General features: G+C 40.4%; 2 protein-coding genes across 5 annotated transcripts in view; both read left to right on the top strand.

Moving 5' to 3' along the window:
* The window catches only part of HOXD3 (homeobox D3), a 55,697-nt gene that overhangs the window by 13,950 nt on the left and 24,597 nt on the right, over nucleotides 1-17,150 (top strand). For 2 of the 4 annotated variants that reach the window (XM_034427984.3, XM_034427991.3), the window contains exon 2: nucleotides 7,987-8,013. The gene's annotated coding sequence lies outside the window, so the exon portion shown is untranslated. Of the gene's footprint in view, nucleotides 1-6,820; nucleotides 6,946-7,986; nucleotides 8,014-10,839; nucleotides 10,972-17,150 lie in introns of those variants that run through there. The other 2 variants (XM_034427998.3, XM_034427974.2) reach the window with 2 other exon arrangements.
* On the top strand, nucleotides 10,967-17,020 carry HOXD4 (homeobox D4). Its single transcript, XM_034428123.3, has 2 exons — nucleotides 10,967-12,526; nucleotides 12,993-17,020. The coding sequence occupies exons 1-2, from the start codon at nucleotides 12,085-12,087 to the stop codon at nucleotides 13,301-13,303; spliced, it is 753 nt and encodes a 250-aa protein (XP_034284014.1). The 5' UTR covers nucleotides 10,967-12,084; the 3' UTR covers nucleotides 13,304-17,020.

Below are 17,150 nucleotides of genomic sequence, written 5' to 3' on the forward strand. Positions count from 1 at the left end.
CACTGCAGCTATTTCTTTTCCAGTCCTTGTTCTCTCTTCTGGGGCTGTGCTTCCTATTAGACTTACCTATTTTTGAAATCAGTTTCTCTCTGGGCTTCCAGCAAGATAGAAGAGAAGCCTCAGAACTCTTTTCCTATTCAATTTAGGAAACGAGTGTACCGTAATTTGTGGAACTCTTTGCCATTCTAAAATGGAATCAGGACAATTGTATCAGACAACCTTTGTCTTCTAACCATATCCTGCAAATAACGATGAGCATATTTTATAGATAATTTGCCCGTTTCATTCACTTCCCCCTGGAAAAAAAAATCAAGTACAGTGTCACTCTGCAGTTTGGCAGTCTCTCCTCTGGGGCTGTTTTTCTCGCCAAGTATGTCTAATTATACCTCTGTTAAATAGAATTGTTTGGTGATGCTCAGTATTAATTTTTTTGTAAACACCTGCTTATGATTGCAGGTTGTCTTCCCATGTTTCTTAATTTTGCATGCCTTTTAAAGGGCAAGATGCCCAAATGAGACATGGGAAGAGAGGGACACCAACCAGTTTAAAAAAGGTCTAGACCCAAAAAGATCCCAACACTGAAGCATTGCAGAATAATGTTAGATCCAACCCAAATCTGCCACCATAACCAAACTCATGGATGGATTCCCTCTACTTGGGGTGTGCTCCAGGCAGAGAGCAGAGAAGCTAGAAGAGAAAGCACGCCCACATGTACCCCTACAAAACTGGATAACGCCATTGGGCACTGAGTCACAACCAACACAAAACAGGCTATGTAGGGATTGGTGATGTAGACCAAGGGTTCCCAATCTTGGCAACTTTAAGATGTGTGGACTTCAACTTGGCTGGTTGGAAAATTCTGGGAGTTGAAGTCCACATGGCTTAAAGTTGCCATTGGGAACCCCTGAGGTAGACATCAGTGTTATATTAGGGTTGTTTTTCTTCCACACCACAATTTGCAGAATTTTCCAGCCAACCATGCTTTGTTTTAAAGCTGTCCAGGTTGGATGCCCCTGTTCTATGTAATACAGACTCCAAGGTTTGGACTCTGAACTTGCATTGCTGTGCCAAGGCTCGGGGCAGATTAATAGCACTATAGTAATAGCACTTAGACTTATATACTGCTTCACAGTGCTTTACAGCCCTCTCTAAGCGGTTTACAGAGTCAGCATATTGCTCCCAACAATCTGGGTCCTCATTTTATCGACCTCGGAAGAATGGAAGGCTGAGTCAGCCTGGTCAGATTTGAACTGCCAAATTGCAGTCAGCTGGCAGTCAGCAGAAGTAGCCTGCAGTACTGCACTCTAACCATTGCACCAACGTGGCTCATAAATGGGTTCTTCACATATATACGGTGCATTTTCCTCACTAGGAAAATAACTCAGGGCATATCTGAGATTAGGGGGAAGAGTTTCTTATAAAAGGACAGTCCATTTCAAAAATTGTTCAACTTTAGTTAACCTTATTACAGTTTTAATGAGGTGGTGAGCCCTAGTGACGCAGTGGTTAGAATGCAGTATTGCAGGTAAACTCTGCCCACAGTCTGGAATTCGATCCTGATGGGGCTCAAGTTTGATTCACCCTTCCATTCTTGAGTTCAGTAAAATGAGGACCCAGGTTGTTGGGGTTGTTGCTGATATTGTAAGCTGTTCGAAGAATGCTATAAAGTACTATGCAGCGGTATATAAGTCTAAGTGCTATTGCTATTTATGTTTCATTGATGGCAAATGAAAAAAGATTCTTGTAGGATTTCTGCCTCAGGCCAACAAAAGACTTTGCTTGCCCTGTGGGCTGTCTTTACAGGAGGTAGTTGGCGGTGATAGCATCTCCAATCAAAGACTAAACTGATTTGGAATAGCATTACATGAAGCCTTCTTCCTTCCTCTCAGAAGAATTCTAAATATCTATTTTGTGCCTTTTAATCACTTCCTGTCACTGATTTTGTATCCTTATAAAGCATCAGGATTCTTGTTGACCTATTTATCACTGTTGGAAAAAACACAAATAGGCAATTTGATTACAGACAGATAGAAATTCACAAGTGCAGTACCATACTCTCTACTATACATAAATGTCCTTGTATCGAAGATACAAAATGTCAGACAGAAGGATTATAGATTTCAATCTTGATGTATATCTGCAGGAGGTTGGTGATTATTATTATATTATATATTACATTACATTACATTACATTACATTACATTACATTACATTACATTACATTACAATACAATACTATACTATACTATACTATACTATACTATACTATACTATACTATACTATACTATATTATATTATATTATATTATATTATATTATATTATATTATATTATTATATTTATTATATTATATTATATTCTCAAAGATGTTCCCACATAGAGACAATTTTTAATAAAGTGCAGACATCTTTTTAGTCATAGCTTAACCTTCTAATGGCACAAACCATGAAAGGCATGCAATCTGGACCATACCAGAAGCAATTTAGGCAATTTTCCATGGGGCCAAAATCACCTTTATCAAATGCTTGCCAGTTCTTTGATAAATGTCCAAATGAAGATCCATGATGATTCATCTCTGTAGTTCAGGCTTTTCAGAACTACACAGATGTCCTTCACACCTCCTAGATTATAATACTATAATTCCAATTAAGTAAGGATATTTTCACTAACAATCCAACTCCTAAGCGCACAAAGCAAGCAGAAGCTGTGTTACTTAAAAGAGTCCAATTGTGGAAGTTTACAATCCATGAGAGTAGACCCCCAGAATTAAACTTTGGTCTTCAGAACTATTTTGTGATTCAATAACACAGTTAAAGCATTTGAGGTGATAAATAGCTAGGTTTGCCATTTTATTAAGGCACATCATTAATTTTTTGGTGCCCAAAGACTGTATTTAAGAGACTGGAGGAGCAATGATTGAAAGGTCACAAATCCACTTTTCAACTTCTGTTTCTCTCCTGAAAATAAGGTTTGTAGACTTGCTTTGTATTCTGAACTGAACTGAACCTATTTGGGATTTACACTGAAGCTTTGATGTCTTTCCTCCCTAAGAATGTCAAGAAATCCTACCTCAAAGTCCCCATGAAAGGGATTTTGGAGCCTGCAGTAGAAATGTTCCTGTATCCCAGTTTACTGAAATATAAGAACCAGTTTTTCCACATTAAGAAAATGATGTGACCACAATAGTCTGTGTTATGGAATCAAGGAACACAAAAGCCATGTGATCTCCCAGTCTGAGGTCTTGTCCATAGTGAGAGGGTGTGTAAACTCCACTTGCAGGATTCAAGCTGGGAAAGTGTTCCAAGAATTAGGATAAATCTTATTGAAGTCAGCGGTATCAAAGTAGTGTAAATCTTAGGATTTTACCTAGCCTCATCCAAGAGATCAACTGAAGAGACATTGACTTCAGTGGCTTAACTTTATGTGAGATCAAATTCAACTCTGTTGTTTTCATTTCATTTGGCTCTTTGCTTTTTGAATTTTTGTGTTAATGGAGTATCCTCCAAATATCTTGGGTTACAGCAGAGCTGAAGGCAGTACTAAAATATTGACAAAATACAGATGGGAAGCCAATCTCCCTGCCATGGTATTTCCCTAAACTCCAAGCAGACAAATTTTGAAACCTATATTCTTCTATCTCCGTTATTTGGAAGCAAGTCCCATTCGCTTTGATAGATCCAATGGTCTTCATTTCCATCCCCTTCTGCAGGAGTAAGTAAACCTTACAGGGATTTCATTCCAGATGGTAGGCATACATTGGGTACAGAAGACATCCTTTTCTTGAGCCTTCCTTCCATCTAACAATAGAGAAAGGGAAAGAGAGATAGAAACAGAGAATGAATGGCAGGCTGAGATTGGAGAAAGAGTGTTCTCCATCATCAGTTTGTTTTAGTTTTAAGTATTTAAACATTTGAAAAAGTTACCAGGTTTATTATAATGAATTATAATTATTATAATTTCTGGAAAGGTTTGGATGAGGATGGGAACACAGACCACAATAAACCTTTCCATAAAACTTCATCTGGAGTCCTTGGGTATAAACAGGTGTAGCTTCAATTCCATTTATTTTCTTTAAAAAGTTTGTTTGACTTAGCCACTTGAATTATTAAGTAAGCACAACTAAATATAGATTTCATCCAATAAGAGCCCACTTGATTTACCTAAATCTGATCATGCTTAAGTAATGGTACAGATTATTATTACTAGTTTTTTATCCCACCTTTTTATATGTTCCTACCTCCTATTTTTCCCACAACAGCTACCCTGGTGGGTTGGGCTGGGAGGATTAGTGCACTGGGCTGAAACAAAGGCAGTTGGCCTGAGGTCACCTAACCAACTTTCTACAGTTTATTGACTGAATGGATTTATTGCTATCAGCCTATTTCATTACATAATTTTGGGATAAGAGTTTTGATCTGAATACGAGCCATGCAGATTGCTTTGCATCCTGGTTATAATGAAAGATTTGTTTCACATTTTCAGGTAGGCATTATTGGAGTCTTATTTCCTTAAAAATCAAAATGGATTTTTCTTTTTGGCTGGTATCATCTTATTACTAAAAATTACATTACTGGAGCAATACTTCATAATACCATGGGAATCTCTACTTTTTCCAAATTCTGACCATTTGTTTCATGCTGTTCCTTAAGATATCTCATAAAATAAAATTGGACTTAACAGATGGGGCTGTGAACTTTTTTTGTTCCCAGAAGACTGAAACATTAGAATGGAATGGAATAAATTGGAATACAGTTGGAACCAGAGGTAAACGTAGGTTCTATGCATCATAGTATTCAGACTAAGTCATTCTTAAAATAGACCGACTGAAATGCATGATTAATTTTAGATCTATTCATTTTGGAAGCCCTGCAAGAAAGGAGTCCTTTCCCCATGGAAATCTACTTTTTTCAAGAGAGCTGAAGTCTAAACAGGGTCTTTTCAAATATATTGGACTACTACTCAACAATTTAACCAGAAGTCAGGGATGGTAAGAACCATAGTCCCATATATATGAGGAATGGCAGGTGGGGAAGATTAAAGAAATGACTACACACTTTTGAAGGGTTCCCCATGCCAATGCTGGCCAGGTCAATCTTTTTTAAAAAGTTTATTAAAATAATAATAATAATAATAATAATAATAATAATAATAATAATAATAATAATAATAATAATAATAATAATAATAATAGGGTCTTGAAGGGGTCATCAACTTTGTGCTCCCCTTAATGATGCAGAATACCTCCTGCAGAACTAAAAGCCTATTGAGGGGGGGCATTAGGAGGTAGGGGTTGTACCAATTCTAATGTTGGGATCTTGTGATGAGTTCACAAGGCAACAGTGGGAAGAGGAGGCCCCTGGAAGCCATCTCCAATCAACTCTTTTTGGCCTACTCCTTTTCCAGTGTCAAAGCATAATTGTCCTGTCCTGTTTCATTTTGGGACACGATTATTATCCTTATTCCGCCCACAAATATTGCCTTATCCAGCTGGAGAATTTGTTTCTTTTTTTTTTTAATGATACACCTATAAAGGAAGATATGAAGCTTTTCCTGCCAAAGCAGGTCTTTCTGAAGGACCTGTAACTTCCTGTGCTCTAGAACTCCTTTCCTTTAAAATTCACTTTGGTTTTTACTGCCAACATCCATTTCTTCCAACACCTTCCCACTTTTCCTCCCCACTAGACTTTTTATTGTTTTACACCCGTCCCCAAAGCACCAGCTCTTCAGGTTTTCTGGCAGAGGAAGGAGATGGAAACAGTTCTGACACTTTTTCTTTTCTTTGGTTTTTTTTTAAACCAATCTTGCATGGGTTTCCCTCCTGTTCTGATAGTGATGACAGCTGCCAAAAAGCCCCAGGGAGAAACTCAGAACAGTTCATCCAGCTTTCTGCCTCTGAGAACCACACATCCCATGGAAGAAGCCCCGGAATGGTGGTCTTTTCAATTTGTCTAAACCCATCCCCAGCCCCCAATTCAGAAATATACTGCCTCAGGTTTTGCAGCTTTCAAGCCCAACTCTTCCTTTCTTCTTCTTCCAAGAGAGTCACTTCTGGTAGTTGCTTAGCAGGCAGAAAACCTCATGACCCTGGATGAAAGAACAGGAACCATTTCTGAGCCCAGCATTACATTTTTAAATAAATTCATGAGCCTTGATGGGATGATTTAATAAAATGAAAAAAAAAAAATGAAAATGATTCCCCTGCGCCATAATATGTGAATGGAAGCCTTGAGCTGAAGAGTCTAGATGGGATGGTTGTAGGTAGAGAGTGGGAGGGGAGGGTTTTACAAATGGGATGGATTTATAGAATTCCCTCTCCCCCCCCCACTCCCTCCCTCCCTCCTCCCATTTCCCTTCCAAGCATATTCATCCAAATAAACTTTGAATCGGTACTCACTTCGCAACGGAATTCACATGTTCTTTCTCCTCAAAAACTAGACAACCCACCAATTTGGCTGCCAAACGATTATTTTAAAATCCTGGCTTAAACAGCTGCCTACTGCGCATACACATACATGTACACAAACCTACCCGGGCCATCCTTTTTGCTCTTTTGAACCATTTAAATTTCGACCGACCCATTCTGTCCCTCCTTCCCTCCCTCCCTCCCTCCTTCGTCTCTTGATCTTTTTCTCCTTCTTCTTGTGGGCTCTCTTTTATTTAAGTGAATAAAAGTTTAAAGCTGGAGGTTATTTATTGTTCCGTCGAGATAAGTCCTAAGTGGCTCTTTCGAAGCACGTGATTCCAATAAACTTTGTTTTATGGCCTGAGAGTTGACAAGCCAAAATATAATTCCCACCATAAATTAGTTTAAGAGCATACAAGTGCAGATGCTTTCGTTTCTGGAAGCAGTGACAGAAAGAGTGTTTAAGCAGGAGTCCTCTGGCTGAAACTGAACTCCAAGGAGTCCCCTTTTCTCCATTCCTTTTCCCTCAGGGAAAGCTTACAGTAAGTCTCTTCTTATTGCCCCTTAGATAGAAAAACGATTTTTGCCTGGGAGCCGGGCGTTTGGATGCGGGCAGGTCTATCCGCTGAAATTGTAGAATACAAGAATCACGAAGAAGTGATGGGATCAGATTTGTTCCCGTTAAAAACTAGAGACAGTTTAATGGATGGCTCACCTTCGAGCGATTTTTATTGCTTCTTTTACTCTTGTTGTTGTTGTTGTTGCTTTCGTTGGACAAAGCTAATGGAGAATTACCAGCTCTTTTATTTTCATCAATTCAAGAAGCTGGCCTGTTTGTTATCTAGAAGTAAACCGGAGGAGTGGGAAGAGAGAGAAAATCCCTTGAGATTAAAAAAAAAAGTTCCTGCTACGCAATTATGATTTACCCACTTAAATTTGTCTCTGTGTTTTTATAACCCTCGTCAGGAAAAATACAAACAAAAGGATGAAAAGTTATAAAGGGATTTTTTAAAAAAAAAAAAGAAAAGAAAAATGATTTGTTCATTTTTTGATGCATTGTTTCTAAATAATGAGTGGGAGATAACATAGAATTGATGAAAGACAAGAACGATTATGCGGTTAAATAAACATCTTGCTTTAACTTATGTGAATAACATTCTTTCCAGTGAGGATTTACAGATTGCCAGAATATGAGAATAAAATGGCTGTGGGTCTTCAGGAATTCTCTACCATTGTAATGGTTTTAAGGAGGGTTGCCCTGTGCTCCTTGGAAAGAAAGCAGGACTGTTTTTATTCTCACTGAATTTTAGAGATGTGTTTTGTTTTATTTATTATTTTTAAAAATCATTTGGCTATCCTATATATGCCTTTTGGAAAAAAAAAACCAGGATAAAGCACAAGGTGTGCTAATTTCTTGTCCCTGTGATCTCAACATTGTTCAAGAATACTTCTTGGAGAGTTGTAAGCTATTAAATTTTTCTAAATCGTCAATAACAAAAGCAGGGATGAAATACAGCACAATTCAACTGTATTCAAGAGGATTTCTTCACCTTCTTTTCTTTCTCTCTTTTTAATTACAACAGGTTCGGGACAATGGAAAGACAGCTCCAGTAAGTGTGAACTCTTCCTTTTTTGCTAAACCTGTTGGGTTTCCAAATATTGCTTTGTACATTTTTGCTGATACAAAAAGAGAGTGAATTCACCTTTGCTGTGCTCATGAAATGCCTCTCTAAAGTTACTTGTACTTGAGAGTTTTGGGGTGGAAGGGTGGGGGGAACAGTTTAGCTTTCTTCCATCCTTTTCCATCGCTATGATGATAGATCACTGCAAATGCTGATCACAGTTTCTAGGGAGGTAATTTTCAGGGCTTCACAGGTGTAAAGTGTCATAATCTGCCTCTCATCAATATTTTCCAGCTAATGATCAGGATTAGCATTTTAACTGGCTCAAGCTATATAGTGTCTCCCTTTGCAAACCTGGGCTGTTCGTTGACTTCAAAATACATTGTACTCAGCCTTTGGGGTTGTCTAAGGAAATAACCGGCTCTAAAGATACCTGGGAATATTTCTTTAGCTTGAAAGAGTATATCTGGAAATAAGGCCCATTGGTTTCAGTGAAAACATCTATGCTTAGACGCTATGCTTAGAATCAGAAGCACGATGATGTAATGCAATCTAAAATATTGAAATTAAATGATAACTCGATGAAATGAAGTGTTTTTGCAATAGGATGATGGATTATAAGAGGAAAGGTGATATTATTGGTGGATGAATTTAGAAAAAAAATGGTTAATTGTCATTCAGTGTGGAGGAACAAAGAATAGGAGAAAAAGATGGATCTGTTTCAAAAAATAAAGGAGAGAGAGAGGGGGGGAGAGAAAAAAGTGAGGTCAAAATAAAGAGAAAGGTGGGGGGGGGGAAGGTGAGTAGAAAGGAAACCAAGGTGGAGGTTGCTTAAATATTGCAGGGGTTTGAGATATAATGAGTTAATCTGTTAATTGAACTACTGAGAATTACAATGCATTGTAGGGGTTTTTTTAATTTGGAAAAAAAACATTAGCTCATTATAATGATCAGCTTCTAAACATCATTCTTTGAAGTGACTGTCTATGACTTTCCCTTTCACACACACGTTCTTGATTTTTAAAAACTTACCTTACTGCTCTTAAAATCCAAACTGATGTATTGTGTATCTTTACGTTTGTGGATTACTTTGAGAGCTCTAAACCACTAATAAAGCCTTTTATTGCATTTTCTTCCGTAGATAAAACCTCCCTATTTTGGGGGTCAGTTTTCTAGCCCTATAACTCTTTAATTTTTTTTTTAAAAAACCCTCCCTTTCATTCTGTCTTTCCTTCCTCTTCTTCAAAAAAAAGTCTTTCTTAAACTTAGTCTTAGCATACTGATTATGAACCAGCATACAAAAAGGCCTGATGGATCAAAAGAGTTTGTATGGGCAGTTGAGCAGGAGGTGAATATTTAACGCTTTTGTCCATCAATAACTCTTTGGCTTTGACCTGTCTGAGCAAGTCGTGCAATAAGGTGAAACGCAGGTCACAGCGTCTAACAAATATGAAAATCTGTGCCATTGCACGAAATATTGGGGCGATTTCTTTTTTTTTTTGCTTCTTTCAGTGATTTCTACCTGATCCTTCCAAGGTGTTGTCTTTCAAACCACACACACATATAACGTGCAAAGAATTGACTACTTGAGTACATTTCATTATTTTTTAACTGAATAGGCAAAAAGAGGTAGGGGTAGTAGGAGTCACTGATTTTCCTCTAAAATGCATTTTCAGCCAACTCTGGAAAAGAATTGGACTCAGAAATATGTTAAGAGATCCAATTCGATTCTGTTTCCACGGAGAGATAATCACTTTTCGATGTAAAAAGCGCTCTGCCTCACAATTCAACAAAAGAAAACAAACAGAGCAGTCCTTTAAGCTTACTGTTCAAAGATACACCTACATATCCTGATATTTGTTTTATTTTATATTATTTTTGAATAGCCAAACCAGAGAACTAAAGGGAGATGAGCACAAGAGGGCACTTAGAAATGGGTCAGCCACAATGCATGAACTTTTGGACTCAAGTGTGCTGCTGTCGACAAACTAGAAATAATGAAATGCTGGGATATGTTTGTAAATGATTTAGGGTGACCTCCGGCCCTGCCCTTCGCATAAATGCAACTGTCTGAAAACCAGAGGACAGGGCTTTTGTTGCCTATATAAGTATATATCTATTTTAAACAGATCCTCTCTGCTTTTAAGAGACCAATGGAATCTTTAAAATGAGCCTTTTTTTCCTCTTACGTTATTAAAAACAAAGCTAAATATCTTTTTCTTATAAGAGATTCTCCATTTGCACAACATCTTTTCTTTGGTGATGAAAGACGATTTATGTATTAGTTTGGATACCTTCCTCTTTTTTACAAAGAGGACCTTAACTTGTCAAATCATTTCCCGATTCAAATGTGAAGGTATCTAGATTCTCGGTTCTGTTAGACCGGGTCAGCTCTGTAAATTTAGAAATCTGGATGTCCTGCTCGCTGTTCCTTGTCACACCAATTGTGCTTTTGTTGTTGTTGTTTATTCGTTTTTCTATGAAATTATACATATCCTTCCCTTCATACCCATGACGCCAGGTCTTTCCCCCAACAGAGCCCAGTGTGTGTATTCCTTGGATGAAAGTCAAAGGGCTGGAAACAGGACAGTGTGGCTGCCTTTCAGAAAAGGAGACCAGAATGTTGTTACGTTGTCTATATATACCCTGTAGAACCGAATTTGTGTGGTGTTTACGTAGTCACAGATTCGATTCTAGGGGAATATATGGTCGATGCAAAAACTTCACTTTTCTGCTCATGGTTAGGCGACTTAAAGGGAGAAGACCTGCAAAGATGCCCTGCCTTCACGCTAGAATAGGAGTCACGGTCTTCGTCACATTTTAATTGTCCTTTGGCAGCACATCCCATCTTAAACATGCTCACACCCACAGTACAAAGAACCTGGAAAAAGGCTAATCGGCTGGTTGAAAACCTTCTCTTTCGATATCAGCGGCCGTTTGTGAAAGGTGAATAAAATCTTGATATTGGCGGAGGGTTTTGTTTACTTTTTCTTTTTCTTTTCTCTTCATTTAACGTGCCTTCTTTCCAAACTAATATCGGGTGTCTCGGAAAGCATTCCTATCTTTGTGGCAGAAATGTCGTGTGCAAACGAGCTGATGAGTAGATAGAGGTGTTTTTTTTTAACGTGGGTTTGCTTTTGTTTCTCTTTCGTGTCTGATTGCTTTTACCAAGAAAAGAAAGGAAAAAAAAAGAGGGAGAGAGAGAGAGAGAGAAAAAAAAAAGAATTGAACTTCCAAACTTTCCCAATAGTTTCCTGGGCTATCCGATTTGTGTTGCATTTTGACCCAAACCGATTTTTACGCTGGCGAGGCGGGGGACACACAAGGACTCCGAAGCGAGTTACTCATTGCCTAATTGCACGCCGCGCCCCATCTAGACGAGGGGTAACTTTGGATTGACCCCCGGCCACAAAGGCGAACCAGGTCCATTGTAGGCGGGGTTGCTCGGGCGTTTGATGCTGCTGGCTCCTGGTTTCCTGCCCTTTCCCTGATATTCCGGTGCTCGCTCGCCCTGCCTCGTTTCCATTTGACTTGCCCCCCCCCCGCCAAACTAAAACGAGCCTTTCCCGCGGCGCCTTACCTTGTCAAAGGCAGGGAAGGGCATCCCAAGGTTAGGCAAGGCGGGAGAGACAAAAGGCACCTGGGGGAGCCTGCGGGCGGAGAGGGGAGAAAAGGGGGCAGATGGAGGGAGGTTGGCCACACTGCCCGGGGGGGGGGACCCTCGCTGGAGGAATGGGGCTTTTTTTTTTTTTTTACGGAGTCGCATCGCCTTTGTAAACATGTGCGGGGGCGGGCGGGAAGCCAGGCACACGCATGGGAGAACACGCGGGTCCCCCTTGATTCCCCGCTCGATTATTTAGTGAAATTTGAGGAAATTGTGGCGTACACACACAAATCCCGGGGATAAAAGCCCCGCGTCTCCCGATTGGCTCAGCCGGTCACGTGGACGCCTAACTTTATTCAGTTGACAGCAAGTAGGAGGGCTCTCTGGAAGGGGGGCCAAAAAAAAAAGACAGCGCGAGAAAAAAAAAAATTAGTATTTTCTATCTTCCGAAATTAATGGCCATGAGTTCGTATATGGTGAACTCGAAGTACGTGGACCCCAAATTCCCCCCTTGCGAGGAGTATTTGCAGAACAACTACCTAGCCGAGCAAGGCTCGGATTACTACGGCGCCTCGCAAGACTCGGATTTCCAGCACCAGGGACTCTACGCGCGGCCAAACTACAGCGGGCAGCAGTCCTACAGCTGCGGCAATGCCCAAGGCTCGGCGGTGCAAGCGCGGGGTCACGGGCAGGAGCAATCCGGCCTGACGGGCCCTTTTCCCGGGCAAGGGGAGCACTGCCCCCCGCCCCCCGTGCCTGCTGCCCCCAGGACTTGCAGCCAGCACCCAAATCTCAAAAGCCCCAACGGGTCACCCGCATCTGCAGCAGCAGCAGCAGCAGCCGCCAAGCAGCCAGCCGTGGTGTATCCCTGGATGAAGAAAGTCCACGTTAACTCTGGTAAGCCTCCTTTTCTTTTCTCCATCTCTCCTCCTCCACGCCTCTCTCTCTCTCTTTCCCCCCCCTTCTTCTTCTCTCTCTCTCTCCCTCCTCCAAAGGCCTTTCCAGGTTCTACCAGGAGAAAGTTAGGGGGAAATCGAGGTTGCCCACTACTCTTGCCATAAATGTTTGGGGCTTGGATGAAATAGGCCTCTTGGCCATGTGCCCTGAGGCAGAAGGAGATTCTCTTTCACAAAGGGTGCTAGGATTTCTGAAGTCCACTCTTTGGCTGAGAAAGGAAACCAATGAATGAATGAAAAGCCCACTTGCTAGTAATAGCCAATGTAGAAGAGTTTGAAGTGGAGTTTATTTAGCCTTGGCAAGTCTAATGAGGAAAAAAAAAATACATAAATTGACTTACAGATATTATTTGGGGCAGGAAGGGTGTTAACAACTTCCTTTGATTTTTTCCCCCCCTTCCTCTCAGTAAATCCAAACTACACAGGAGGAGAACCAAAGCGCTCCCGCACAGCTTATACCAGGCAGCAAGTCCTTGAACTGGAAAAGGAATTTCACTTTAACCGGTACTTGACCAGGCGCCGCCGAATTGAAATCGCCCATACGTTGTGTCTTTCCGAGCGGCAAATTAAGATCTGGTTTCAGAACCGAAGGATGAAGTGGAAAAAAGACCACAAACTCCCCAACACCAAAGGCCGCACATCCAGTTCGTCCTCCGCCTCCAGCCAACACTTACAAACTGTTTCCAAGGAACACCAAACGGATTTGACCACTTTATAGGAAACTTGGAAACAAGCCCCTTCTTTTTTTTTCCCCCAGGGTTTTTTTTTTCTTCCTCCGAATTAGGCTGCCCAGAATGCAGGCAGTCCAATACAAGCACATAGTGACACCGATACTCATCCTGGTGAAAGGGAAAGCAAGGTGTAACCCTTGACAACTTTCCAATGGGTCGCCTCCTGTTTTCTAAGACAGTGGAGACAAATGTTACGGGGACCACAGGAGTGAAGGAAGTCAACCTAAACATTCAAACAAACAAATTCTGCTTCCAGGTGGTGAGAAAGTGATATACTGTATATCTATCTGTCTCTCTCTCTATATATATATGGAAAACATAAATGAATCAAATTAATATTTTTAAATGAAATTCCCCTGGCAGCACACAGTCAGGCGCTATTGCAGACAAACTATTTGGGATTGCCCTTATAATCTGCCAGGAAGGGTTTGGGTGTTTTGAGATTAGCTGTTTTTGCTTGGTTTCCATCATTCCAGGTTGTAGAGCAGGGCACATCCAAAACTGACCTTTGCCTTGAAAACAGGCAAACATTCTCTTTCTATGTCTTTGAGTACTTTCCAATAAACAACCTTAAATTAAAAGCTTACCCAATTCCTCCACCTTTTCAGGAAAGTCTTTAAACAATGAAGTGAAACGGGTTATTTTCATGTGTTGGTGATATTGTTATTAGCCTGTGTATTTATTTGTTAGTTAGAAAAAGAGAAAAAAAAAGAATCAAACCAAAAATATCAACAGAGATTAAAAACAAATCTTACTCTCCCTCCCACGCCCCGCTTCTTGGATTTTGCTTTTGAAAAACTGATTTCCTTTGCTGCTTTCCTTTCAGGTGTTTCTGTACATAGTTTTTTTTTTTTCAGATGAGATGAGAAAGAACTGGGATCTTTTAAAATTTGAAATGGACTAAGGGTTCCCTTTTGTTCATGGCTTGTATTTTAATCCAAGAGAGGAGGAGGAGGAGAGGAGAGGAGGAGGGAGAAAGTGGATTAAATCAACCACAAAAGCCAAGCCTCTCCCCTCACCAGTGTAGTAAATATTCCACGTGATTCCTGACCCTCAAATTTATTTTATGTTCATCCTAGATTACTATTTTTTTTACTAGCCTCTTGATTTAATTTATTGTGTTGGCATTAAAAACAAAAGGACAAAACAGGGAAGGGGGTAGATTCTATGGTTTGGATGGAAAGATCAGTGCTTTCTTTTGATTCAGATGTAAATACAAGAACTTGGATATATTTTAAACAGATTTTCAACATAAAGGCAGCTCTTATTGAGAGAAGAACAAGTGACGATAAACTTTGGCAGAAATTCATGTCTTTTGCACAGATGAGTAAGATTTTTGTACTCTTTGGGGGTTTTTTTCCTTTTCTTTTCTTCTTTGAAAAAAAAATAGGTTTGGCCAAAAGAATTTAAGCTCACACCGTGATGACATAAAGGAGGTTTTTTCCCCCCTCTTAAAATAGTTTATTTTTTCCAACCTTATCTTGTGACAGGAACAAAGCAAATGCGTCCCTTCTGCCCATTTTCAGTTGGAAAAGCAGGGAGAAAGGTTCCGGGTTCAAGTATTAAACTCACAGTTCCTTTACATTTACAATTTGTGCTTAAGCATGTTTATTTCCAAGTAAATTCAGTAGGTTTAGTGGAATATGCAATCTCAAATTCTATCGGTGGAAAAGTTTTGAACTCAGGAACCTCACACTAACCTACAGGCATCTCATTTCTATCTCTTTTTTTTTCCAGGCAGATTGATTTCTAGGCGTGTTCCTTGATTTAAAGGAAAACAATAAAAATAATAATAGGAAAAGGGAAAGAAAAGGACATTTCCTCCCTAAATAATGGACATCTCAGAGACCCACACTTAATGTTAGTGGATTTTATAAAGCTTGCGGATAGGAAAAATTTAGGATTAATCTCCTAGCAGGCTCTTCCTTTCTTTCCCTTTCGGTGCCAGAGCCCTTTCTTTGTCCCCTTTTGAGCTGAACCTTCTCTTGGTCTCAGGCTCAGCCTCCAGCGCTGGCTCGTTCCGGTTTTTCCGTTGAATATGTGCCCGTCATGATATTAAAGATGGATATTTGGGCATTATTTGTGTCATTGTCTCTATGACAAAAAGCACCCCGTCCATTCAGGGGGAAGAGGACGCCTCCACGTTGAGAGGCTCAAAAGGTATTTCTTTGCTCTCGCTCCCTTTTTCTTTCTTCCTTTTTGTTTTTACTGAAGTTCAGCTCAACTGTAGAAACAGGTTCATCCAGAGGACAAATTTTCTATGCGATTAGCCGTATTGCAGCCTGGAGGAATGACCTCTAAACCCTTAACCTCTTGGACGGGGGAGTCCCCCTTCCTTTTTGGCCGCCTGGCAAAGCACAAGACTGCTTCAAACCCCCCCCCCCCGAAGTCTAAATTCTGAGGTTCTTTTTTTTTTTTTAAGCACCCACCTAACTGCTAACTGGGGTGGGTTGTCTCTGGGTCTTTTTCAAAATTCTCCTCCCGCAATTGTTTGAATCCAGAGGTAGGGAGAGTTTGCACTGGGCCTGGTTTGAACCACTACCGCAGCCCTGTTCTGGCCTGAGCAGGAAACCGACAGCTTCAGTTCCTTGGCAGCCTCAAGCTTGCTTTACTAGCAGGCAAGTCCCCACTGCCTTCAGCAGCCTACGTCTTTCAGTCTTGCTTCTTCTGAAGTCTTTATTCTAATGGGTCATTTCCCTAGTAAGATATTTCAATGTGATTGCTTGGGAGGAAAAACTGGGAAAGGCGAGAACAAGGGAAATTTCTTTGATGTTTTTGGGCACAAACTGTTTCTCCTCCAAACAACTTAACAGGGGAGTTGTAGTCCCGCCTCTTTGGTAAAGCTATATTTTTTAAAACTTAATCCTGTTTAGGACCACAGATCCAAAACCTAATGCTACCATATTTCTTCAGAAATGAACTCCAGGGATTGGGGCACAGCAAAGGCCAGTTAGCAAACCCTGGTTCACTAACAGGATGAGGGTGAGGAATGCTGTAAAATTAAACACCCTAGGAAAGCTATAATCCCTCTCCGCCGCTGTCCCCCCACCCCCCTTTCCCCACACACAATGACACCTATTTCCCAGTAAACATGTTCTGAAGAGAACTGCTGTTGGGACAAATTTTACTCCACTATATAGCTCATCCCTCCTCAAACCCATGAATTGAAGAGGATGCAGAAGGTGTGAAGAAAACAGAACTGGCCCAAGTCCTTTGTAATGTTAATGTCTTCTTGACAAATGTTTAGTTCAAACTAAAGTTGACTTGAGAGAGTGGGTTTGAGTGCAGGGGAATCCTCTTTGAGCTTTTTTTTTTTTTTAAAGTCTTAAATCTTGGTGGTATGTATGTTAGCTCACTCTTGAAAGGAAATGATAAAGTGGCCGAGTATCAAAGGTTTTTCTATTTGATGGCTCCACATTGTAAACATTTGGTCAAAAATGTGAATGAAAATGCACGTGGGTGCCCACTGTTTACTTCCTACTATCCTTTTTCACTGTTTTTGGGAGGGAGGCAGCAAAGGAGACAGTTCTGGCTGTGAGTTAAGCTAGGATGGTACATCCAGCAAATGGAAGTTGAAGTCATTTTCCTTCGTCATGCGTAGGACTATCGCCTTTGGGTCCAACTGCATTGTCCAACAAACAATCTCTGTTTACTAGACTTTGCCAATGTTTTGCTGCCTCTGAATAAACAACTATTTATACAAACGGCTTTGGTATCATCATTTGCATACCCAGTTTTGATGCACACATACAAAATGTAAAGGCTGATATTCTGCATAGAGACTTTTGCCCAGGATAGGGAGGGTGGATGCTTGTCAAAGTATGGGGTTTTTTT

The sequence above is a fragment of the Pantherophis guttatus genome, chromosome 1 (assembly GCF_059756535.1).
Source record: "Pantherophis guttatus breed Tessera chromosome 1, ASM5975653v1, whole genome shotgun sequence".
Taxonomy (NCBI): domain Eukaryota; kingdom Metazoa; phylum Chordata; class Lepidosauria; order Squamata; family Colubridae; genus Pantherophis; species Pantherophis guttatus.